The 26800-nt window shown below is 36.6% G+C and overlaps 2 protein-coding genes across 2 annotated transcripts; one reads left to right on the plus strand and one right to left on the minus strand.

The window, feature by feature from the left end:
• Positions 1-413: 413 nt before the first annotated feature.
• On the minus strand, positions 414-12430 carry LOC140150741 (coiled-coil domain-containing protein 166-like). Its single transcript, XM_072172840.1, has 7 exons — positions 12262-12430; positions 9609-9662; positions 7842-7896; positions 6993-7137; positions 5510-5589; positions 4641-4817; positions 414-3283 (listed from the first exon to the last, which is right to left on the minus strand). Exons 1-7 carry the CDS (start codon positions 12369-12371, stop codon positions 3026-3028), a joined length of 879 nt encoding a protein of 292 aa, XP_072028941.1. The 5' UTR covers positions 12372-12430; the 3' UTR covers positions 414-3025.
• Positions 12431-16811: 4381 nt separating this feature from the next.
• Positions 16812-25636, plus strand: LOC140150087 (uncharacterized). The gene is made up of 4 exons (XM_072172091.1): positions 16812-17066; positions 20932-21159; positions 23074-23157; positions 24714-25636. Exons 1-4 carry the CDS (start codon positions 16812-16814, stop codon positions 25485-25487), a joined length of 1341 nt encoding a protein of 446 aa, XP_072028192.1. The 3' UTR covers positions 25488-25636.
• The last annotated feature ends 1164 nt before the right edge of the window (positions 25637-26800 follow it).

Raw genomic sequence — 26800 nt, forward strand, 5'->3', positions numbered from 1 at the left:
ATAGATCGCCCTGCAGTACAACGTTGATGCGGTACCTATGTATTGAACCATTATAGATGTCAAAAAAATGCTAATCACTCGCACCTGCATGATTAGTATCTTTGAAAAGAGCGGTATTGTATTCAATCTTTGATTGCAGACATACACATGTGATGAGTGCAACCTGCTTGTAGTGCAGGGCGATCTATTCAAAAATTGTATTCATCTTTTGCTATGGTAGTAAATCTGATTATTGCATAACTTTGACAGCGAATAACAAGATCTCTATAGAAATCTCAGGCCATTAACTTTGAATTTAAAGCAGTATTCAGACTTTTTATTGTACATACAATATTGTATGCAACATATCTACGTTATTTAATCTATTGCCATTCTATTTCCAGTAATGTTTAAGTTTTAACGAATGTTTGATGACGTAAAATCAATAATATATTTCTACTAGATATTATATGTAACATATTATCGATTTTTCGTCATCAAACATTCGTTAGAACTTAAACATTACTGGAAATAGAATGGCAATAGATTAAATAACGTAGATATGTTGCATACAATATTGTACGTGTAATACTCGGAGTCTGTGGAGCGCTTTACTATAGCTTTGGATTTTTACAGGCTATTCTTCTTGATAATCAGATTTAATTCACAAAGTGCATGTACACATGGAGGTATTTCCAATAACATAAATAGAAGACATGCTTGTCATATATTAATACCATGGGACAACTGCTCCAAAATGTTACACTCTGGTAGTGGAAGACTTACTGAATATCAAGATACTACAATGTTGACCTTTTTGTCTATTGCTTGAAGTATGCCAACATCTTCAAGGGCCATTCAGGCCTTAGGTATAAATCAACGTGCCCTCGCCCATTTACATAAGCCTGAACTCATAATTGTAAAAAGTTACACTGGTCCACATTTCTTTCTGAATTCAGACTCACATATCACAACAGGTAATGCCATAGATTGATGATGAAATCAGCATTGAGTATGTCTTGCTGAATTTGGTGACAAAATTTCACAAGTAGGTCCGTAGTGACTTTCACAGGCTTTTAGTCTGAAAACCCATCTTATTTCGAGCACTGCCTTTGTACTGTTGGCAGGGCACCCTTTTTAAAGGGTGCCACTTGGAAATTTGGAAAATCCTTAAAAGGGTGGGGGTTTAAACTTTGTTGGTAAAAAGGGTGGATTGATATAAAGGGTGGGAGTAAAATAAAAAGGGTGGGAGTGCCAGCTTACAATATATTTTCATTGAATGATAAAATCATCCTAGTTTCCAAGAATAAGTGCCAAACCACAAGAATAAGTGCCAAACCACTGCCAGCAAACCATATCGCAAGATTCCATTTGATGCATGTTTACATCCACTAGGTTATCGTGTGATGATAGGTGCAGAATTTGGCGTACTTGATTTACTTAGAACCAAATTGCCTGTGACTTCATCAATGTATACAAATAGGGGGAAAAGCAAAAAGTGGTGGGGGTCATGAATTTTCAGTATAAAGGGTGCCTCAGTAAAAAGTGGTGGGGGTCAGGAATTTTCAATATAAAGGGTGCCTCAATAAAAAGGGTGGGGGTAAAATAAAAAGGGTGGGGGTCAAACCCCACTGCCAAGTATGCTTTGTTACATATCAAGGGCTAAAACCAGAATGCCAAGGCCTATGTTCACTTTAACTTGAAGGGGATTTACAATGCAGATTTAGTCCACCATTTTTAGCATAAACCTGGGTATGGGTATGGTTACTTTGCCAGAGGTGTCAATGTACAAGATTCTACAAGATTACATTTTGTAGAATTGGAGAATAAATTGTTAAATTACTATACTGGGATGTTTCATTTCCAGAAAAAATCTAAACATCTAACTTCAAAACATCAAATTTGGACATAGCCAGGTCTGGTTTTAAGCCCTCAGTTTTATGATAGCATTTTACACTTGAATACATAAATTATAAATATATTATCACTTTTTATACATATTTATTCTTATATATAATGTAATATGTACATCATTAACTATTAAAATCTTTATCTTCAAAACCTGAATTTGACATGGACGGATTGCTATTCTCATAAAACAACTGGAATACATTTCTAGGATACAAAACTGCCTATTAATAGTTATCAAATATTATACAGTACACTGGTGATATTTCTTAGCATATTTTGATTAAGAAAGAATGTATGCATTGCATTTTACATCACATTCAAGGGGTCACAAGAAACCCACTGTTAATGATGTGGTGGGATAAAGAGTACTCAAAACCTTGTGAAAACCTCCCAGACTAAACAAAATATTATCTGCATAAGTATAAAATCACCGTACTACACAAAATTTATCACGTTGTATTGAAAACTTGGTGAAATTAAATAATTTTGAGTCTGATACTCCATCATAGCAGAGAATAATATCCAACACATACAGGCATTTTCAGAGTTCAAAATCATGGTGCTCATATGCACGCAATGGGCTATTCCATTTAAAATCCACTGTGGAAGATTTTGGAAATACCTTCCACAGGGGGCGTATAAATTTTAAATGGAATGAACACATTAGCAGCTCCATTTGAAATTCATCCTCCCTTGTTGGATATTCAGGTTGAATCTTTCTCAGAGGGTGTATGAAATTGAAATGGAGCTGCTAATGTGTTCATTCCAGTTGAAATTCATACTCCCCCTGCTGAAGATATTTCAAAAATCTTCCACAGGGGTAGTGTGGATTTTAAATGGAATAACCCAATGACATTAAATATCCTGACATAAATATCCTGACATGCATAAAACCGCTCCTATGCAAATAACTCTCAACGATTATGAAAATGCCTGCTTTTACATGTACTTCCACAAGACCTTTGGTTTTAATGTTTCAATTAATCAAATAATCATGGTTTGAATGCATAGAACCAGTTTATCAAATGCATACAAAGGAGACACAACATTGTTATGATGGAATCATCCTTGAAATATCAGTGTGATTATTGATGACATTATAAGTCAAATATAAGACAGACATCTCAACAAGGTGTTATTTAGTAGGTTCCTGGTTTTCTTCCTCCAACAGTCCAAAAGATTTCAATACTTTATGTTGCCTTGTGCCTTTCAATCTCTTCAGGTCAGCCGCATACTGTTGTTCTCGAAGCAACTCTTTCTGTTGGTCTTCAAGGGCTGTTTTGTGTGAATTGAGGGTTCGTGATTTTGTGATCAGTTTGAGCAGTTCTTGCCGTAACTTGCGATTTTCTGACTTGATGCGGGTTGTGTGCTCGTTCAAACAGTGTATTGCTTCCTGTAGGTTTGGGGTAAAAAGAGTAAATCATGAAAGTGATCTCAAGAATTGAGAAAACTTATTCAGTAATAAAATTCAGGGAAGTGATACACTGACCACTCTGTCTTTGGTATTAATGGACATAATTATGTATAAGGGGGAAGATACAAAATTTTCTTTAAAAACAAACATAATATTTATTTTCCTGTGAAAGTGACAATTTTCATACTTTGCTAATTTTGATATGTTTCAGTTATTTTTAAATTAGCTACTCCCAGATTCCTTAAATTGAGATATAAACAAAGGAATACAATTGCATAATGTGATTTTTTATGGCAGCAAAAAGTGCAAACATAAATGTAGTTAACAAATGTCCACTATTACAGGTACTATCCATGTTGTCATTTTGAGCCACTTTTGGTGACACATTATGTTTATGGATGAACTAACCCAACCAGGTATAAAGGCAACAATTATGAAGTTTGGGGTATTACATCTCTATCTTATTTCTTGTCTCGGGGAGTCAGTGGTGTCAATGCCTTGAGGCAGCTATTTTGCATGCTTACCTATGCTGCATCTTTAAACGTGTGGGGGCCGACTGAGGCAGCTATTTTGCATGCTCATTTATGCAGCATCTTTAAATGTTTGGGTGTGTGTGGTTGAGGCAGCTATTTATCCATGAACAATTGAACATATTACTCCATGAACTAGATAAGGCCCCCATGCACCCCTACCCAGATCCTCCGCCAGTGGTACTATCATTTTTTTGTTCCTTGGACCCTTCTGATTTCAAATTTGCTGAAATCTGGTTAACAAGCACACCAAATTATTCCTCTCATTGCAAGGATTCAGAAAAAGTAGTTTGACCTACCTGCAACATACCGTTCTTGAGTTAAAAGCAAAAAGGTCCAATTTTTTTTTTTGGAGGGGAACGGGAGTGGTCAGTTTTTTTGGCCACACAGGGGCCAAAAATTAAAAATGCACCAATTTCAACAAAATTGGTCTCATGGACTATATCTTTCATAGGTAAGGTAAAGGAGACGATCCTGTATAAACAGTGATTGGAGTGCCCATCTCTCTTTCATTGGCGATTGGGCCCGACTCCTCCATGTAATGTTGCTATAGGGGGATCGCTACACCTCCTCTACAGCGAGTCTGTTACCTTCCCAGCATTTAAGAATGCCGGTACCCATTTAAACACCTGGGTGGAGAGGAGTAATCGAGAAAAAGTGCCTTACTCAAGGGCACAACACGATGGCGTCGCCAGGGCTCGAACCCGCAACCTTCCGATTATGAGTCAGTGCCCGTTCCGCTAGGCCACCGTGCTCCTAAGGAGATGTGTGGATTTCAACAGGAATAACCCACTACCTGTACTCACCCTATTAGCTTGTTTGGCTACCTCCTGGATCTTAGCCTCTGATTCCTGTTGGAACTCTCTCTTCTCAGAAAGAAACTGGCTCTTGAGTTTCTGTATAGTTTGTGTGTGATCACCCCTCATACCCATAACTTCTTTCTCCAGATCTCGTATCCTTTGTACCTGCTCCTCTTGAAGTTTCTACGTATGGAAATTGATTAGTAAAAAAAGACAAGAGTAGAATATGTCAGTAAATTGTATGTGATGGGATCCAACAAAACATCCATTTTCAAGTAAAATCACTTTTCGTTTGAACAGTAACACCAATAATATTTTAATCATATAAAGCGGGGAAAAAACACATCTGAAGCATGAAACAAACGCAAGAAACATTATATGAAATCAACTCTATGGAGGAAAGGACAAGGAAACCGCAAGTCAACTTTTAAGTCTACATGCCAGAAGTATCTATCTTTTATGGACACTGCTGGCTGGCCAGTGGAAGAGGCAGCAACTGGTGCATAAGATTTCAGTATCTTGATCTTATAGAAGACAGCAGGTGCAGCCACACAAGAATGGTAAGGTCAGGCCCTAACTAGTTCTATTGTGGAAATATTCAAAATTGATTTTACTTTCAGCACAGAATTATTTTAAATTCAACTAACTTTGAATTTTCGATGTAAAGCTCACATCTTGTCTGTAAATATCCTGTGATGTTTTGACAGTCCTTTTGGGGGACCTTTGGTAGGCAAGTCCATCATTACATCACAGGACTCCTGCTGAAGATATGTGCTTCACTTTGAAAATATAAGTTTGTTCAAATCACTTATTTTGTTACCAGCATACCAAGGTGTACACAAAATATATGTACCATCAATACAGTTTAAACTTACTTTATATTCTTCCAAATCCTGTAATTCTTTTCTGGTCTTAGCTAGTTGTGTTTCTCTTTCCATTAACACCTCTCTCAGTTCTGCAAAAAGAAATTCAAGTAATAGTCATTCATAGATTCCTCAGAAATTTTTTAAAATATCATTTTATAATTAGTATGCAAATTATACAAATCTGCAGATCATTTGAAATGATGCCCAAATATAGCACATTTCAAGATTAACCCGGTAATAAGACCCAAATGTGAATGGCAAATGCTTCCGAAATGAAATTACATCAAAATTATCTTGTACATCTTTTAGTCAGTAGAATTCAGTGAATTAATTCAAGTTATCTTAAAAACTAATAGTAGTCCCATAAGCTGATGAGAGTAGAGACATAGAACACATATGTGACATGATCAAGGAGAATGAGTCGGATGTCGCTAATATTGTTTTTGAGATATAGGCAAAAACAGTGTACAAATTCTTTTGTTTTATATTGTTTTCATCCATTGATAAATTGCTCATAACTCGGTAACAAGATGTCCGATTTTGATGGGGTTTGCATCAAAATGTAGCATTTGTAAACTGCCAGAAAATGATGCAAAAAACTTCTAATTGAAAATTGCCGACATGTGACTCATTCCCCTTGATCATGTATAGCTAAATGTTAGGTATGATTGTCATCATGATCACAGCATAACACGCTACAACCTATTCTGATGGCCCTTATTTCCAAAACTTGACCAAACATTACATTTTTACTTCCATAAATCATTGCCAGTTAGGTCCAACTAAGGCACCGGGATCAAATTGGGTCGATCTTTGGATCGACTGTCGATGCTGCTTCGATGCATAAAAAAAATACCTATCAACTAATTAATCAGAATGAATGGTAAATTTGTATTGGTCAATATCATTACATGCAGATTCATATGTAATCACAATTAACAATAGTCAATTAATTGATTTTATAAACAATACTGATGAACCAAGCATCGATGGTTGATCGAAAGATCAAACTAATTTGGGTCGATCCTTCATGTAATTATTTCGTGTAAGCTAATCCTAACCTTAACCCTAATCCTAACCGTAACCCTAATCCTAACCCTAAACTAACCCTAATTTCGTGTATAATTACATGAAGGAGTAACCCTAATTTGGTTCTGTTGAATTGCCTAGCGGATTAGTATTGAGCGAAGTTGTATTTGGTAAAACAGGATAACCATTTTAAAACCCCACCCCCATAATAAAGTACTCATTCATGATGGGAGGATGATGATGTGTTAGTGTATTTGGTTTCCTCACTTGTTTTTCACCACTGCAACCTGCGTTCAATTTCTTGTGTTGCCACATGTGAGTTTGGTTGCCTATCTGCGGGTGCTCTGGTTTTCCTCCTGCTTCTAAAATCGGACCTCCTTCCATATCCCTGTCCTCTCAATATTAGGTTTTGCCTGGCTTCGGCCAAATGTTATAAATAAATACATAAATTCCACCTCCTTACCTTGTTTCTTTGCTTCATATTCCTTCAGCATCTCTTCCTTCTGTTCATGTATCATACGGATTTCTTGCTGATTCTGATCACTCAATGTCACAATAGTTGATTGTCTCTTATGAGCCTTCTTGGACATGTATGACATGTACTCATGCTGTATGTACAAACAAATAATAACACGTTTCATGGATAATAAAAACATGTCATGAATCTTAATCTCAAAGCTCTTGCGAGCCTCAGAGGTGCACTGTTGGATCTTTTATTTTCGTATTTTTAACATTCTCCACAGTCTACAAATTCCAAATTATTTTTTAAAAATTCACAAATTTCAGAATTGTTTATTTTCACATCCATATTTGGAATTGCCATGAAAAATGCATTAAAATGAGTACAAATTATTGATTTTGTGGTTCTTGAGATAGCTCTTGATATTTCGAGAAAATATCTCAAAATTTGGACTTTTTATGTTAAAACCCATGGTCACGCACAGCATATTGTTTAGCACCACAGACCATAAAAGTTCTAAATTCAATCATTCTATGTCTTTCTAATACCATCAGCACCTGTTTTGAAGTATTAACCAATGTTCTAGATTTCGGGTTGTCCTTTTCAATCATCATCTGTTTGCCATTTCCTAAAAACATCATACAATATATTCTTTGGTTCACCTCAAGTTCGGTAGTAATGTACATGCATATTTTGCAGGTCGCAATATCAAATTGCACCCAGAGTAATTGTGCAGACCTTACACGTACAAGGACGGTTTGTCGCCACCCTTGCAGTGCAACTGTTTAAAAACACTGACATCACTACAGAACTTGAAGCGATCCAGTGTATAGTACGGAACATTTAACTTACGCTCTCAATTCTAGTCTTATGTGCTTCTTCTTGCAGCCACTCATTTTCCCTACGTCTGAGATGATATTATTAAGATAAACATAACAAAGCTCAATGTTTATTTTGTAATTGTTAAATAATACCCTCTTTTTGGTACCGGTACTGCTCTTTACAGTCAAAATTGCAAAAGCCAATTTTGAAATAGTCACCAGATGTATTTCATTCAATAAAAGGCTCATACATTTGCATATAAAAGACTTCTAGATGCAAAAGCTAATAAACACCATTTTCAAACTTTTTGAACTTGTCATCTGCTCATATTTTCACAAATTGTGCACATGATTTCACAAAAGAATACAACTGATAGAAGTTGCAATATTCACAAAACATTTTTGTGGATTTCATTTAAAAAAAAGCATGAGGTTTTTACAGAAAAAACAATCACCATTAATTAATTACATGTTGATTGGAGAGTTGCCATTTTGATATACTTGTCTGGTTTCCTAGTCATGAGCAATAACTTGATCCAGATACAATGATGGTGTTTCTAGAAGATGTAGTGCTTCCAGAATTGTTCTGAATCAATGCTTCTTGATCAAGTCACTACTATAGAAAAATTATTTAATTTGTGTACATCGTGGAACATACTCTTTGCATAGCTGTGCTGTAAGATGTTGTACACAGATAACCTCGCAATATGGACACGTAGAGAGTAGCGCTGTACGCTCGTGTATTAGCATGATTAGTCACGGAGTAACAAGTGTAGTTAAATGTTCCACGATGTACATGAATTTAATAATTTTTCTATAATATGGTATTGATGAGTACATGTACCAACAACAGAAGTATATTTGTGACCAGATTTGATCTAATCAAGCTAAAGTCGCCAATTTAATAATTCAACTGAGATGAGATAAAAAACAATAAAAAAAATATAAAAAATGGATATAAAAGGTTCATAACTTTGCAACCAAGTATTCACGAGACCTGGGGATTCAACATCAGTAAGTGTAGGTACTGAGCAAGTTAGCAATGGTAGTAACTCAATTTCCAAAAATTCTAGCTCTTAATCAGAGCCCTAATTATATGGCATAGTCCAGTCTAGTCACTAGGGTATATATTTAAGCCACACACAAACGCTCTGATCACCACAGGTCCTGAGACTGCCCCTCCCCTCTGATTGCTAAATATTTTGTGACCGCTGCCTGCCGATCAGAACCCTCATGATATGGCATTAGTCCAGTCTAGTGACAACTACACTAGGGTACAAGCCACACACAAACCCTCTGATCACCGCAGGTCCCGAGACTGCCCATCCCCTCTGATCGCTATTTAGTGACCGCTGCCAGCCGATCAGAACCCTCATGATATGGCATTAAGTCCAGTTTAGTGACTAGGGTACAAGCCACATACAAACCCTCTGATCACCACAGGTCCTACGACTGCCCCTCCCCAGGCACATCTAGAACAGCTCAGAGATGATAGATCATGGTTTCACATTTTCATTGCGGAATAATATCAAGGCTCAGAATACAGCTATATCTAGAACAGCTAAGAGAGGGTAGGTCATGGTTTTCACATTTTGTTTTTAACATGACAACTTTATTGAGGAATAATATCAAGGAATAATATCAAGACTCAGAATCTGAGCAACAAAAATTTGGCCTGAGTTGATCAGGCTACATTTTTGAGTACCAGGGCAGTACCAACAAAATTAATATATCTTGGAAGTCATGTTGATAAAAATATAATTATATTTTCTGCATAAATTTGCAAATTAAAGGATACAGCTCTTCCACTTTCTTTTTTAACATGGCAAGCTCCTCAGTTAATAAATCCAATCTGCATTTGATAAGAAAAAATAAAACACAAAGCATTTTGATATCATTGATAAAGTATGACATGAATACAAAATATCAATTTTCATATTAGAAACACAAAACATCATTCATGCAATTTTTTATATTTTTAGGTCAACCATGAATGATCCCAGCATTTAGGTCTATTTTTTTTTTTCAATTTCGGGTACCCGCCCGAAAAATATTAACGGGTACCCGGGCACAAAATTACCTGAAAATCCCAACCCTAGTTGAGGTACGCGCTGGCGGACAAGGTCTCCTCCCCAATATACGCACAAAGTTGACAAACATCCACAACCAAATGGGTAATAAGTAATCTTGTTGTCAAGACTGCACTTCAGCCAACCAGCGCAGCGCCAGCGGGATTGTTTATCCACTGTATCGTGATTGTTTATCACCTGTGTCTGTGTTTATGCTTGTGTACACAATATATCCATGCTTGTGTACGCGATGCATACAGCTCCGCCCATGGAAGAAATACAAATTTAACTGTAGTGTATTAAGTGACAACACGGGGAAAAGGTCTTATAGATAGACTATATGGGGCGATCCCGACTTTTATACCACCCGAGCTATATAAGGTACAAATTGCAAATTTATCATATTAAACTTTCGCAACAAGGTTAAACATGTTTTCAACTGTACAAACATACCTTTTATTCCATCAAACAAGCTTTATTTTGTTCCAAAATTCACGTTTTATAGCTATTTTTGACGTAAAAGAGCTGGTTACAAAACCGGTGATGCCAGCTCCGAAGTTTTCGCGTAGCACAAGCGCTTGACATCGTTTTACTGCATGACGCAATTCTGCATTTATTCAAGATGGCAAATTTCTCGAAAAACGTGATGTATTTTACCCTCATTACTCAAAGCCCTGCCCTCTTTCACAATATTTTAGCTTCTTGGATATCATCGGAAACATAGATTAGTAAATTAGGTAGGTCACTGTATTTTAAAAGATTGTTTAGATGGTTTTTACAATGAAAAAATACAAACCGTTCAAACCCAAGGGAACGTCCATTATATATGAGCCTTATATGGAAGTCACCACTTGACTTCGATTATTCCGTGGTATCAAAAGCCACAAGTACTTGAGTACCATCACCCACGGTCAGCTGACATTATTTTAGCAGATTTAAAAATAAATAAAAATACATTTATTATAAATGAAAATGAATCATGATATTATGATTTTAAAATAAATAAAAAATACAGGAATTATTAGTACTAGAGATTTATCATGTAAAATAATAAACAAAGTCGTCATTTTAATAAATCATGACAAAATTAAAATCATGCTTCTATGCTAGCCTACAGTACCATCTAAATTAATTTAAATTAATTCATGAATGATAAATAAATGAAAGTTACCGGAAGAAATTAACAAAAATAATGACATTTATAAACAAATAATATATTGTACTTATTATACAAATAAATGAAAAGGCATATAATAAGAAAAAAAAAAAAAAAAAAATCTGAAATGAATTCAGTGTAGGCCTACTTTTTAATTGTATTTTTACAAATTAAAAAAAAAGATAAAATAATAAAATAATAATAAAATAATAAAATAATGATTAATATTTATAATAATAATTTAATATAAATATAATAGTAATAAATAAAAATAACTATAATAGATAATATAAATAAATAATAATAAATAGTAGTAATATAATATTTAAAAATAATATTGATTACAAAAAAACATTAAAAAAACATTCATCCCATTCATTCATTTATATTGTGTTATTTTTAATAATATTAATATTATCAAACTTATTTCTCCACTGAAAATTATAAAATAACTGTAAACAATAAGCCAAATCGCTATTGTAACTTCCGTTTTTTTTAGGACACTTTGCCCTTTGACCTATCTGGAAAATTCAGAAAAAAAAATCGGGTTTTGTGCGCACAAAATATAATTTAAAACGTGTTACTAGAATAAAAACAAACTTAAAAACATTATTATTAAATAAATAATTATTTAAATATTTTTAATGATAACATTATGACAATAATAAATAAATTATTAATAATTACAGCAATTTTCCCGATAGGTCAAAGGACAAAGTGTCCTAAAACTGCAAAAACTGTCCCACAATGCATTGCAAACTTCCAATGCCGATTGGGCTTATTATAACTAAATATCATGAATATATTATAATATATTAATTGAGTGACAGCCAATCGATTAGGATCAAGAGGATTAGGTAAATAATAACAAAGAACTAGTATTATAATAATAAAGGACGTTCCCTTGGGTTTGAACGGTTTGTGAAAAAATTGATGTTAAAGCTTCTTTTCAAAAATTGGTTTTAGCTTGTTAAAAAACGGGTAAAAAAATAATTTTTAGCTTGTTCATTGTTGCTTAATAGTTTAAAGCTTGACTCCTTAGATGAAACTTTTAGTTTAAGCTTGTTAGAATATTAAACCTTGATGAATTAGTAATATTTGAGCCCTATATAGCGAGGGTGGTCTAAAAGTCAGGATCGCCCTATATGGTGCAAAATTCGACAGTCATGCCAGGTTAAAGCCCCGGTTAAAGCTTACTTCGCTAACGCTAAAATTGCCATACTTACTCATTTTTTAACAGAATTTCCTTTTCTGTTGGCTCTAGAGGATCTAAGTCACCATCCCCACCAGACTTTTTCTTCTTGCCTTTTCCTTTCCCCTTTTTCTTGGGTGGCATTATGATGAAAATGACAGCAAACAGTCGCTGAAATCGGAAAGCGTCCCGTTGTTATGTGTTTTTTCCTTGCAGACTTATATCAGGTATTGAAAGCGACTGCTATCTGTGCAGTACCGCGTGCGGTACTGCACACTTCCGCTCACAGTCCCGCATGCGGAACTGCACCTTCCGTCACGCACTTCCGCATGCGGGACTGCACATCCCGACGTGCATTCCCGCATGCGGTGATGCAGGTCGGGATGTGCAGTACCGCATGCGGTGATGCAGGTCGGGATGTGCAGTCCCGCATGGGGAACTGCAATATTTTTGGGGGATGTGCAATATTTTTGGTGTTTATCCGCATGGGGATGTGCAATATTTTTGGTGCATTTCGGTTAGGGTAGGCCTATGTGCAATATTTTTGGATTTTTTCCGCATGGGGAACTGCAATATTTTTGGTGCATTTCCGTTAGGGGATGTGCAATATTTTGGTGCATTTCCGTTAGGGTATGTGCAATATTTTTGGGTTTTTTTCCGCATGGGGAACTCTAATATTTTTGGTGCATTTCCGTTAGGGGATGTGCAATATTTTTGGTGTTTATCCGCATGGGGATGTGCAATATTTTTGGTGTTTTTCCGCATGGGGAACTGCAATATTTTTGGTGCATTTCCGTTAGGGGATGTGCAATATTTTTGGTGTTTATCCGCATGGGGATGTGCAATATTTTTGGTGTCTTTCCGCATGGGGTACTGCAACATTTTTGGTGTAGTTCCGCATAATGAACGGTTTTTGTTCGAATGTCCGCGTGCGGAAATGCAATTATATTTCGTGCAGCCCTGCATGTGGGGTGAACATGTTTTTTCGCATGTCCTCAGAGAATCCGGGGAGGGAATGCAAGACGAGTTGTATGCCCTACAGTTCCGCGTGTGCGGCGGCGAAAAGGTTTTGTTGTTGTAGTTGTTGTTGTTTGTTTTGGTTTTATTTGTTTTGTTTTTTATTTGTAGGCCCTGCGGCGTAGAAAATATTATCACATGCATATATAAATTTCTTTAATATTACTATCGTTTTACTTTGACTATATTAGCCTATTGTGAGTTTTGCTTCATTTGCTGTAATTAAAAGAAAGTGTTATAAACTTTAAAGTCTATAGTATTTTATTATATTAAAAATATTATCGCACGTCGCTTAATGATAAGTGGCTATTGTGATGAATCTATTTAGTGACCATTGTAATAAACTTGACATTGTGTGCATTTTATTCATGTTAGAAGCTGCCCAACCTTGTCAATCAAATACTTCATCTATTGTGTCCAATACTTAATCCGATAAGTGATCGATGTATATCGATAAAAATAGGATCAAGATCATGGAATTTTAGACAATCAATGATCGTCGCATGTATCCGCATATTCGCATGTAGATATGAATATTAATTCAATATTAGGCCTAGGCCCACTATCGTTTTACTTTCCGTTTCATTATTTGTATTTAAAAGAGAGTCTTGAAAAGTCTTGTCCGAAAGGTCGGCATAGTATAGAAATCTAGCTAATAGTTATTGTATGAAATTAATTTTATTAAAATCAATTTCACACGCCTCTTTAATGATGACTATTATATATTCAACTTGACGTTGTGACCACTTTCTATTAAAGTTCCAACGGGGAATTTCTCAAGTGGATCGATTATCAATTTACGGAGGATAATAATTTAATTTAGCATGATGAAATGTATATACTATTATATAATCACCTAATAATTGTATTTAGCATGATGAAATGTATATATTTACCAGGTATTAAAAGCGGCTGTTACCGCATGCGGAACTGCACCAAATATTTTGTAGTTCCGCATGCGGGCATGCGAAAATAAATTTTCACTAGTATAACCAATGCGTAATTGTACCAAATATTCCGCGTGCCTCCATATTGTCTTGATTATAATAATATGACCGCTCGTATATTGTATACATTTTATGCACACACGCACAAAAATTAAAAGGTTTTTTTTTAATCTTTAAAATTCTTCAGGTAGACCAGACAGACCTCCCGGGGGGGGGCAGTGGGGCACTCCCACTTTGGAGGTGACGCGTATGTAGGGCTGTTAAGACCCTCTTTTTCAGCGTCGCTGTCACCCAAAGACCCCATATTTTTTACGAACACATGCTCTGTCACCCGAAGACCCCTATTTTTCCATTTGATCTGTCATCCAAAGACCCTTACAAGTTCAATTTGAACAGCAACTTTCATTTATCACTGATTTTGTTACTTATTTTGAATATATTTAGACCCGGCATTTAGAACTAGAAATTCGATTTTCGAGGTTTTTAAGGCGCTGTTTTGGCTCTCACCCAAAGATTCCATTTTATAAAAAGATCATGTTCTCACCCAATGACCCCATATTTTTTACATTTTGCTCTCACCGAATGCCAAAAATCATGCTCTCACCCAATGACCCCAGATTTTTACATTTTGCTCTCACCGGATGCCCCTTAGTGCGAAAGTGTCAGCCCTACACCTATATCCATTTCATATTGAAGTGCCCCCACCCCGGACATACCTGTGTGCCCAATACTGACTTGGTCATGCTGTGATAAACATTAAAAGTTGTTTTCTGATCTTGCCGCTGCTATTGATGCGCATGCATCGTTTGAGATCAGTGTGAATTGATGATTGATCCACTTGAGGAATGTCCGCTGGGTTCTTATAATAGAACAATATCAAGTAGATTTATAATAGTCACTAATCATCATAAGAGGCGTGTGAAAATGATTTTAATATAAAATTGTGTACATATTTTAGGCCTGACTCTGCCGACCTTTGGAGAAGACTTTATTTTTTAATTACAACAATGAAACTATATGCAGAAATTTGGAACAAGACTTTCTTCTTTAAAAATTTCAATAAATAAAACATGTACAACATACTGTAGGCCTACGTATCCGGAACTGTGCATCTCGTCTTGCATTCCCTCATCATGCGGACATGCGAAAAAACATGTACCGTACATCCCGCATGCGGACCTGCACCAAATATATTACATTACCGCACGCGGACATTCACATTAAATGCATGCGGAACTACACCAAATATTTGACAGTTCCGCACGCGGGCATGCGAAAATACCGCATTCGGAACTGCACCAAATATTTTGCAGTTCCGCATGCGGACATGCAACAAAATAGGTATGACAACAATTTAGTAGGCCTACATTCGTGGTGAAAAATACGTCAGGCTCTTAGGTGTTTTTACTTTTTTTAGTAATTAGTTTTAGACAATCAATGATCGTCGCATGTAATTAATGTCGCATTTTTGTATTTAAAAGAGAGTCTTGGAAAGTCGTGTCCGAAAGGTCGGCATAGTATAGAAACCTAGCTAGGGGCCTAATAGTTATTGTATAAAATTAATTTTATTAAAATCAATTTCACACGCCTCTTTAATGATGACTATTATATATTCAACTTGACATTGTGACCACTTTCTATTAAAGTTCCAACGGAGAATTTCTCACTGAGTGGATCGATTATCAATCAATTTACGGAGGATAGTAATTTAATATAATTTAAATATTGCACATCCCCATGCGGAAAAACACCAAAAATATTGCACATCCCCAGTTCCCCACGCGGAAATACGCCAAAAATATTGCACATCCCCATGCGGAAAAAACACCAAAAATATTGCACATCCCCTGCCGGAAATGCAACAAAAATATTGCAGTTCCCCACGCGGAAATACACCAAAATATTGCACATCCCCTAGCGGAAATGCACCAAAAATGTTGCAGTTCCCCACGCGGAAATACACCAAAAATATTGCACATCCCCTAGCGGAAATGCACCAAAAATATTGCAGTTCCCCACGAGGAAATACACCAAAAATATTGCACATCCCCATGCGGAAAAACACCAAAAATATTGCACATCCCCTGGCGGAAAAACACCAAAAATGTTGCAGTTCCCCTAACGGAAATGCACCACAAATATTGCACATCCCCTAACGGAAATGCACCAAAACTATTGCAGTTCCCCACGCGGAAATACGCCGAAAATATTGCACATCCCCATGCGGAAAAACACTAAAAATATTGCACATCCCCTAGCGGAAATGCACCAAAATGTTACAGTCCCGCATGCGGTACTGCACATCCCGACCTGCATTCCCGCATGCGGGCTGATGCGGGAATGCAGGTCGGGATGTGCAGTACCGCATGCGGGACTGTAAACGGAAGTGTGCAGTACCGCACGCGGTACTGCACAATTCCGCGTCCCAAAAAATAGTTCCTTATATTCAATAAAAATGTTGCGTAAATATCATATTTATCCTCTTTTAAAAATACACATAAAATAAGATTCAAATAATTATGTTTTATTTTAGTTATTTAATTGACAATGGAAGAATATTAAGAATTAATTTTTTCATAATAATTTTTATATGCTGACAAAAACTATGAAATTAACAAACATGGCGGCGCCCATAGGGCAACACGGGAACGAACCTGGTAGTAATATTTTAACAGAAACTGGCGAAGTTCCACCACATTTGGACGTGTCGTCCCCAGACTTTGATCCTCTTAAAGCATTGTACTCATCTAGTGTCGTTATACCAGTTCCAGATGCCAAATGTTTTAATAATTTGAGTGAATATGAAAGCTTCGTGAGTGGCCGATCGCAGGGAAGAGGTCGAGGTCAAAGTGAACATGCACAGCGAAGGCGAAGGGTGTGTATTTAAATCCATTGACTAAAGCTGAATTTATACTCGATCGCCACGCGATTTCGATGCACCGCTTTTGGAAAGCGATGGGCAATCGCCGAATTTTGCGATGCATCGCTCGTCGCTTTCCTTTTGCATTTTACATACATGTACATCCTCATCATTCATGCCGTCATGGCGATAGCGATTACAGACAAGACTATCACGTATCAGTGACAGTGTACAAACGGCGTACACGAGACTGGCAAGATAGTCTAGACGAGACGGCAATTAAAATATTTTAAATGCCACAAAATACATTTTTAGAACATCCATTGTTGTCAATTATTATTGCTTTGAATTAATTCCGTACCGAAAGTTAATAATAATATTGAGAAAGGTAAATTAATTAGCAAAATAATAGATTCAGTTGATAGGAAATGATTGGTTGATGCATTCACGTGCCAACGGTGTCAAGCGATATTTTTTCTGCAAAAGCGATCAAGTATAAATTCAGCTTAATGCTGGGGACTGGGGTCATAGTTTCATGCCACTTAACTTGCCGCTCAGGAGCAGCATGGCGTGTATGGCAAGCCAAGGGGTCCAAAAGCGTGGAACTGCTACGCGTAGCTTCTTTCTCGTTACGAGCAGCTGTTTGACCAATCAAAATAGTCAAATTTAATCACGTGGTTGGGTCGTTAGCTGCGCGTAGCATAGTGCTAGGTATCCTCTTTCACAATTATTATCTTGTAATTAATTTACGGAATTAGCATAGATAACGAGCGGGTAAGGAGGGCAAATCACAGCACGTGTCAAGAGAACATGTTGCTAATGCCTGGCTAAAGTGACACAAATATATATCACATCATTTATTGAGCGCTATATCAAAAATTACCACAGCGCTGTACAATAGCAAATAACATGGTTAAAAACACAATAATATAAAATTATACAGCAAAAATAAATATCACTTACATGTACAACAATAATTATTAAAAAGCAACACGATAAATCATCAATAGACCCTATTAACATGATTAAGATACAAGAAGTACACTATTTTAAAAGCCCCAAAGCAAATATAAAGATAAAATAAATGTAGGCAAATACCAAGGATGCATATAAGGAACAAAACATTATTGAGATGGAAAAAGGTGAGTTTTTAACAATTTCTTGAAAATATTGACTGAGGGTGAAAGGCGGATATGGAAGGGGAGCAAGTTCCAAAGGCGTGGGGCAGCAACATTGAAGGCGTGGTCCCCTATTGACAGTCGAGTACGAGAAACTTGAAGTTGAAAATTACTACTGGAGCGCAAATTTTCCCTGCTTGGTTTGTACTGAGTGAGTAATGAGGACAGGTAACCAGGTGTGAGATTGCTGATACCTTTGAAGGTCAAAAGCAGCACTTTGAAGATAACCCTCTCATTGACAGGCAACCAATGTAATTCTCTCCGCAGGGGTGCTGAGGACTGAAGTCTATTGCATCTAAAAATGACTCGAGCTGCCCTGTTTTGCAGTACTTGCAGCATATTTATTTAGTGTTTCCAAGTTTACACCGTGTTTAATAGCAAGTAACTTTATACTCGGGCTGTATTAGCGGTGCAGGGGATATGAAGGTCAAACAACAACTACTACTAAATAATGTAAAGCGCTGTGTAAAGATATTGCAGGGAAAGCGATATCACATGCCACTGTGTAAATATGGAGAGAGTAAAATGGGTCATCATTTTTTTTTTTTGGGGGGGGCTCCTAAATTTACAAAAAGTCGGCGTCAGTATAATTGCGGCCCTCACTAATTCGGAATCAAAAAATGTTATGACCCCCGACTCCCACCACCGATACACCTTACCCCTTAGGCTAAAATTGTATTGAAATCAGTCTTTTGAATACAATAAACACACTATCTGTAGTCATCTTGTGACTCCCTACATTTTGTCATTATCAATTTATGACCCCTCCCCTTATTTTTCTTTCCAAAAAGTATGACCCCCTATATTTGGGATCCCCTTCCGAAGAAAATGATAGCCCCCTAAGGCTAATGAAAGTCAATGTTATGTTTAGCGTAACATTTTTTTTCAAACCACAATGAGGCAACTTTTTCATTATTCATTATTCATTATTTTGCAACGTTTCATTAATTACAAAATAGCAGCCACTTCATCAACACTTGTCGCACTATATACCCTCCAATATTCTATTAAAATAACTCTAATCAACAGTAGGCCTTTTTTGAAGGCATATGAACCAACACATTTGTATTAAAAAATATTTTTCACCATCCAGGTATTTATACCAGCTTTCTTACCAGTTAAAAGGCCATAAATTGTTAAATGACTGTCCACATTATTGGTCCCAAACCAGCCCTCCTTGGGGTAATGGCCAATTATAGTTCAATTTGATAACAGAATCTTGTTTTTAGTTCTTTTTTATGTTGGAATAGGTTGATTTATCATTGGCATTTGTGCTTGTGTCCCCACTGGAAACTAATTGTGTACAAAATACAAAATAATGAACTGTTTTGGGATTTTTGCATCACAAACGCGGCCAGAAAATCCAAACGCGGGCGGGTGACGCTAAACATAACATTGACTTTCATTAGCCTAATAGAACAATCATCATTCTGTTCAGATATTACTTTAATAGCACCTATACCATTTTTTGCTGATATACTACAGATATTTTCATTTACAAAAATTAACAACGTAATATTTGTGAGAGAGGATGTTTACATCAGCTCCACGTGTTTAAAACCGCTTGAATCTGATTGGTTAATAAGCTGCACATAACGAGAAAGAAGCTACGCGTAGCTGTTCCGCGCTTTTGGACCCCTTGGCTTGCCATAGGCGTGCAGCCGAACAGACACAATTAAGGCTTATCAGTACATCATGCCGCAGCGGCAAGCTTCATGCAAGTATGTATGACAGGGGCATAATACAAACTATTTATCAACAGTTAAAGTACCCGTACTATGTATGCTATGAATAGGTATGCTAGGTGAATTCAAATTTGCCATCAAACTGCATCATTTTATATATCAAATTAAACCCTTGAGTAAACAAAGCCAAAACTGAAAACCTGTTTTTCATAGCACTTTCCGTAGCAAAGTTACATTTTGTCAAAGATTGACTTTCATCAAAAAGATTCAGCTAGCAAAATTCCCCAAAACGGCATTTCGGGGGTGTTTCTAGATCTTAGTCTCATTATGATAGCAGATTTTTTTAATGGAACTGCTATCCAAATCCCTCTAAAATTCCATGTGCGATTGTCTTATCACCATAAAAAATCATATATTTGGGTCAAGTGAAGTATAGAAAACATATTTATGTAGGTTTCCTTGACCAGCCTGTTCTTTAAATTTCTATGTAAAATATGTATTGAGTTCTAGGCGAATTTGGTTGACTAGCAAATGTGTTAACTAAGGTTTGCCTGGCATACCTACTATGAATCGGGGCTGTCAACTCTCACGCATCGGCCGTGAGTCTCACGCATTGGGTCACTTTGTCACGATCTCACGCCAAGGTAGTATAATCTCACGTCTAGGTAGTATAAAATCTCACGCAAAAAAGCAAGAAAATGATTAAAATCTCACGCATCATCATGAATAATTTGTTGTTCCAAACCCCCCCCCCCCTGCTTTTCACATGAATTCTCGAGCGCTGTGACTCAAATAAAAATGAACATTGGAGTCTGCAAATCCCGGTACGTACACCTCTGTCTCACGCCAAGCAATTCCAAAAAGTTGACAGCCCTGTATGAATCCTCGCATATTCATGAGCATGTGAGGGCCGATCGTTCCGCATCACACCAGCATTGCGTGTCTTCGCATGTGACTGGTGCTGCCACTGCTGTCAATGTTTTACTGATACTTTTATTTCATTTTTTTCTGTTACAGAAAAAGGAATTGCAAGCTCAAGCAGCAGGGCTTGTTGACTCAACCAAATATGGAGTCCCACTCAGAAATGTGTTATCCCGCATGTCAGAGCATACCAAAGGCCCATATTCTCTGCTGTACAAATGTGTTCAACAACGCATCAAGGTTCGGGTCTGTGTTCGCTTCATTCAAAGGGTTGAGAGGATTTGCACTGGGTACTTGGTGGCTTTTGACAGGGATATGAACATGGTAAGTCTGTCATAATTTATATGGACAAGATACAGTATATACTGTAACCACTCAGGTATAAGCCCACCTTCGGCTATAAGCCCACCCCCTATTTTTCAAAACATTCTGGGGACAAGGGTGCACTCGGGTATAAGCCCAGTTGTAAAGTTCTTAAATCAACACTTTTAAAAGCATGTATGAAAAAATATCAGTTGATCATTAACATTTATACTTATAATTTAAACAAAATTGACACAGATGACAGAAACTATTGGTACATTCAAGCATACACAAATGGGAATGATTGTTCTTATTTTTAAATTCAAGTACTAGTCCCTCCCGGTTATAAGCCCACCCCCATTTTTGAAGTGAAATCTGCTATCTAGGGGGGTGGGCTTATACCCGAGTGGTTACGGTATGTGACATGATCAAGGGGAATGAGCCAGATGTCGCTATTAAATAAGTAATATTGTTTTTGAGATATACGGTACAATGTTATTTAAAAACAGTGTTCAAATGTTATATTATTTTCAGCTATTGCTAAATTTCTCATAACTCAGTAACCAGGTGTCCAATTTTGATTGGGTTTGCATGAAAATGCAGCAAAAATATGTAAAAAACTTCTAATTGAATATTCCTGACATGTGACTCATTCCTCTTGATCATGCCACATACATGTATGGAATTGAAACGTTCAATTTGTGGTAACCCGTAAACCGAGATTACAGTTGATACAGGTGTACATGTAGTATTAAAGTTTTAGGAAAAATTTAGACCCAGGGATTTTAGTCAGTCTAGGGAGACAGAAACCTGGAGAAACTGTTAAATTTGAATTCAACTTCACGGCTCAAGATACATGTAGGACAATGTATTTTGCTCAGAATTCATAATGTGTACAAATGTTAAGTTATGGTCCATCATATTTTTATGATTTCTTATATATCGTACCATTCTTACACTGACTTCACTATTGAAATGGGGTAAGTTCATGCTGTGATGAAAACAAATTTTTCCTTGTGCTACCTGGTTTTAAAGCTGCTTCACTCTATCATGGTCCCTGTACACATTGCAGCTTCCAATTCCTATGATTTGTGAATCACAATCCATCACCACTTTCTAAAAGTATGGTAGCTCAAAACTTACCTATTCTCTTTATTATTACAGTTGGTCATGTACCGGTATTATTAGTTTGTATCACAGTGTCTGTGGTTATATATACTGCGCCAATAAAGTATCCTTACACTTGGAATAATAATCACAATTTCAAAACTGAACAATATTGGGGTAATTTTTTTTTTTTTAAATAGATGCACTATCTAATCCTGCACATTATGACACCACATTGAATCCAATGTGACCTCAAAAAGTAAAGTTATAAGCAATTGAGTACACGAAGGTCCAGTTTTAAAAGTGACAAACTGGCCTATACAAGGCGCAAAAAGATTCCAACAAGCGAAACAAAGAGACAACACAGTTTCTTCAATGAAGCGTTATTTAAAGCAGTTTTATTTCAATTTTGCTTCTCTGTACTTTTCATAACTTTCATTTTATTTGTCAGTTCTTTTGTTTCGGTTTTCTTTTGTTCCTTTTGTTTTAAATTAAAGCCAAATGCATAAATTAGCCATTCACCACTCTCAAACCAGATGTCTAGTATGTGGAGTTTTTAATAGGCCAGTTTGTCACTTTTAAAACGGGACCTTTGTCTAATCAAATGCTTGTAACTTTGTTTCTTGAAGTTACATTGGTTTCAATGTGGTGTCATAATGTGCAGGATTAGAAAAAAAAACAAATTTACCCAATATTGTTCAGTTTGGAAATTGTGATTATTTTTCCAAGTGTAAGGATACTTTATTGGTGCAGTATACATGTATGTGTACTACCAGGTTATTGTAGCATTGCTGATTTTAAAACTTACACATATATTTGGTATTGCAGGCATTGTCAGATGTGGATGAGGTCTACAGGATACCATCAACAGGTCAACGATTCTTCCATGAAGAAAAACTTACTTACTCCAAGGTATGGGGACATTATATTTTATTTTGGTGGTATTGTTAGTTGTTGGTTACACTAGCATTACTCTAGCATAAAATTGCTACTTCAATGGAACTCTCAGTGTAGTGACAGTGTACATTTACTGCAGGCTTGTGATCACTATACCATTCAGCAAATACAGTGGAAACTCGTTAATACTAGATTGCCGGGGCCGGCATGTTTAGCTCGTATTAAGTGGAGTTCGTTTTAAACGTCAGGTGCCAAAAATGTGTCGGAAGATTGCATAGATTGCATGTGTTTAAGCCTGCAGAAGTCAGCACAGTGAGACTGTACGAGCGAAACTTCATACTAGATTTGCAGCTGTCAATGTCACAGTTCCAAATTCCCTCGATCGTTATTATAGGCCAATATTCCTTTTTGATTTTCGGTATAAGAGACATTTTTCTCATAGCGTTTTCTGATGAAATTTAGATGATTTCTCAAGCTGTACAGTAAATACTATGGGAAAATCGGGACCATGTGTGACTGTTCGTAGTAAGCGGTTTCTCGCATTAACGAGTTTCTACTGTAACTTCAGCGGTGTCTGTCTGCTCTGGGTGATTATTAAGTAAAAAGAACTAGGTCACACAATTTGACTAGTGAATGAGGTGCAGATATGATAATGATTTGATTCAATTAGCCAATCAGAACCCCACTTCCGTATACGCCATAAACTGCGTCAAATTGGCAGACCGCTGAAGTTCTGTGCTGAAAACTATAGTAATTCTGTCACTCACTGCAAATATTAGTATGATATGGGCATTAGACCTTTTTTAAATGATCTGATAATTTGGATTTGTCAATCTTTAAAATCACTGGAAACTAACAGGTACTACTTATTTTGACACCACCTTGCGTGCTTGCTTGCACCCTCTTTTGGATGGTACAACCTCTGCTACATGTAGAGGCCAGCCCTCGAATTAACCCACAGCACCCATGGCATTTTGCTGTGGGTGCCCATCCCCACTGCCGTAATGACTTCAAAATATGACCTTTATCCAAGGCAGTCACTTGCCGTGCCCTCTAATGAAGTTGCCGTTGGTGCCCCAGCCTTCATTATAAAATTATCTATCTATGTTTGTATGTGTGTTTTCTTCACTTTTGGGAAATTGCCATGGTGCCCTTCTCAAATTTTTAACACTTGCCATGATGCCCTCTTGAAATATTACAAACTGCCATGCTGCCTTGCCTTTTCAGTGAAAATACAAGGCAATTATCAACTTGCCCTAAAAAAGTTGCCGTGCCCCTTCACATCCTTAATTCGAGGGCTGCTAGAGGCTCATAAGATTTGAAAAGGTTTATAAAGGTTCAATCATCCAAGAAAAGTATTTTTCTATAAGTATTTCATTTTAATTTTCTACAGATGTTTCAACAATCTGAAGCACATGTTTATAGTGGAAAAGTTTTTGTATAATTATTTAGAAATTAGGTAAGAGTCATAGGAGGCAAAAAATGCATCAATGTGATGTACTGCATGGTCAAGTGAAGTGTCCACTGAATCAACCAATTACTAATCTACCCTGTATGTATTTTTCTCACAGATTATTGAATTCAGCAAAGTGAGACCCAAAGCAGTTGAAGATCCTCAGGTCAGAGGGACAGGTGGAACAGGGTCATCGAGGAGCAAGCAGAGAGCCCTGGCAAAATACATGAAAGGGAGGGGATCACAGAGTGTTAAAGGTGAAGGTGACGAGATATCAGAAATGACTGAAGAAGAAAGGAGGCGAACAGAAAAGGGGCTTTCAGAAGATGAAGGGAAGAGGAAAGGTGAGAGGAGGAAAGATGGAAAAGGTGATGGAAAGAAGGAGGAGGATAAAGCGCTGGAGTTGAAAATGGAACGAGTGAAACAGGGACTTGCTCAATTATCATCATCGGATTCACAAAGTGCAGTCACAGAACAAAAACTGGGTCATGGTTCAGGCCCTGATAAACAAACAATAGGCCATTGTAATAAATCAGTAAGTACCTCAAGAGCTGACAAGACTGCCAAAGTTAGAGTACCAGGAAGTGATAAGGATCATCTTCTAGAACCAATGGCTTTTGAAAAGCAGCTGTTGAGGAGTAGAACTAAAGACATACCGGTGGCTAGTAAAGCAACAGGTAGTTTGGAAAGAACTAAAGTTCAAACGGCACAGTGTGTGGAGAAGTGTGAACAAGATGCAGGTAGAAAGAGCGGCAGTGGTAAAACAGGCGGCGGAAAGTTTATGATTAGACCGGAGGACTTTAAGCGAAGACATGTGAATCAGTTATTTTTACGAGGAGATAACGTGGTTCTTGTGTCTGTCGATAAGGGCTTGTTAGACACAAGATGGTGACAGTCATTGATAGCTCAGATATAGACCGTTCCTATGATTGGCAGCCCATTGCCAATGAGGGGGTAAACGGATGATGTCATTGAATTTAAAAGTTCACAAAAATGAAGGAGAAGCCTTGATAAATGAGGAAGATTTATAATGTAATAATTAGGTACTTAAGGGAACGGATAGCAACATTTGCACAGTATTTTTTGGTGGACATATTATTCAGAATGCAATTCGATGTTTGATGTGCTCTCATGTCACACAAAAATTACTGTGCAAATGTTGCTATCCGATCCCTTAAGTTGCAACAAACTTTTTTAGGCAATGATGTCATCCTACCTCTGCTCATCAGTAATGGGCTACCAATTATGAGAATGGTCTGTTGATATTGGTTATACATTATTTTAGTTGACTATATTTTTATACATTTTATATTGAATTTGAAATATCTATAATTCAAGGAGAAAATAGTAAGGGAACAAACCAAAAGATCGATGACGTCCTATAAACGAAACTAGTTTCGTTTAGGTGGAGGGGGTAAAAATACTCGATTACGTTTGAACAATCGGTCTGAAGAATGTGTCATTATTGTTATTATGTCAAAATTTTCAACATTTCATTATTACGGTTCGGGCAGGGAGGGAGGGGTCGGCTGAGAAACGAAACTAGTTACGTTTATAGGACGTCATTGATCTTTTGGTTTGTTCCCTAATGCACATGAGTGCCTGCACGAACATTGTCTTCAAATCATTTTTATCAGTTTCAAACATTTATTGTCATTCGTTCTTAAGCAGTAAATGAATGACAATATCTTGAATTAGTCAATCAAATCAAATTGAATAATCAGTTTTTGATAAAATCATTTATTGAAATTTAATTCACCAAATTGAAATCATTTTACACTTTATTTTACTGTCAAGGACTGATAGATGATAGTATGTTTTACATCTTTCTGTTGATACCAATGAAAAACAAAATCCATGGTAGTGAAAAACGATATTGTATTTGAAAAACTACCAATATTTAAAGAATATCATTTCTTTGCACTTACATGTAGGCCATCTTAATTAAATCCTGTGTCTCAAAGCTGCCGTGCGTGTTAGTAAAATCGTGCACGTAGTCCTCTTTGAAAATCAAGAAATTCTTTTTTTTTAAATTTTTATCTCTTTTTTTTTTAACAAAATGGCGAAAATAAACTCAAAATTTGTATTTGATTTCAAGTTTTTAATTTTCGCAAACTTTGGACACGAAAATAATAAAAGAGAAGAATAATAGTTTGCAGCAGTGACTTTTTTGTCTGCTATTCCAACATTTGCAATTTTTGTACA

Source organism: Amphiura filiformis, chromosome 4, assembly GCF_039555335.1.
Source record: "Amphiura filiformis chromosome 4, Afil_fr2py, whole genome shotgun sequence".
Lineage (NCBI taxonomy): Eukaryota > Metazoa > Echinodermata > Ophiuroidea > Amphilepidida > Amphiuridae > Amphiura > Amphiura filiformis.

Coding starts and splice junctions, on each gene's coding strand:
- LOC140150741 (XM_072172840.1), bottom strand. CDS start 12,371: ATGCCACCCAAGAAAAAGGGGAAAGGAAAAGGCAAGAAGAAAAAGTCT. Junction 7,897..9,608: donor AAAAAGAAAGTGGAAGAGCT/GTATCCTTTAAT, acceptor ATATCATCTCAG/ACGTAGGGAAAATGAGTGGC. Junction 3,284..4,640: donor TAGCCAAACAAGCTAATAGG/GTGAGTACAGGT, acceptor CCAAACCTACAG/GAAGCAATACACTGTTTGAA.
- LOC140150087 (XM_072172091.1), top strand. CDS start 16,812: ATGGCGGCGCCCATAGGGCAACACGGGAACGAACCTGGTAGTAATATT. Junction 17,067..20,931: donor ATGCACAGCGAAGGCGAAGG/GTGTGTATTTAA, acceptor TTTCTGTTACAG/AAAAAGGAATTGCAAGCTCA. Junction 21,160..23,073: donor TTGACAGGGATATGAACATG/GTAAGTCTGTCA, acceptor TTGGTATTGCAG/GCATTGTCAGATGTGGATGA.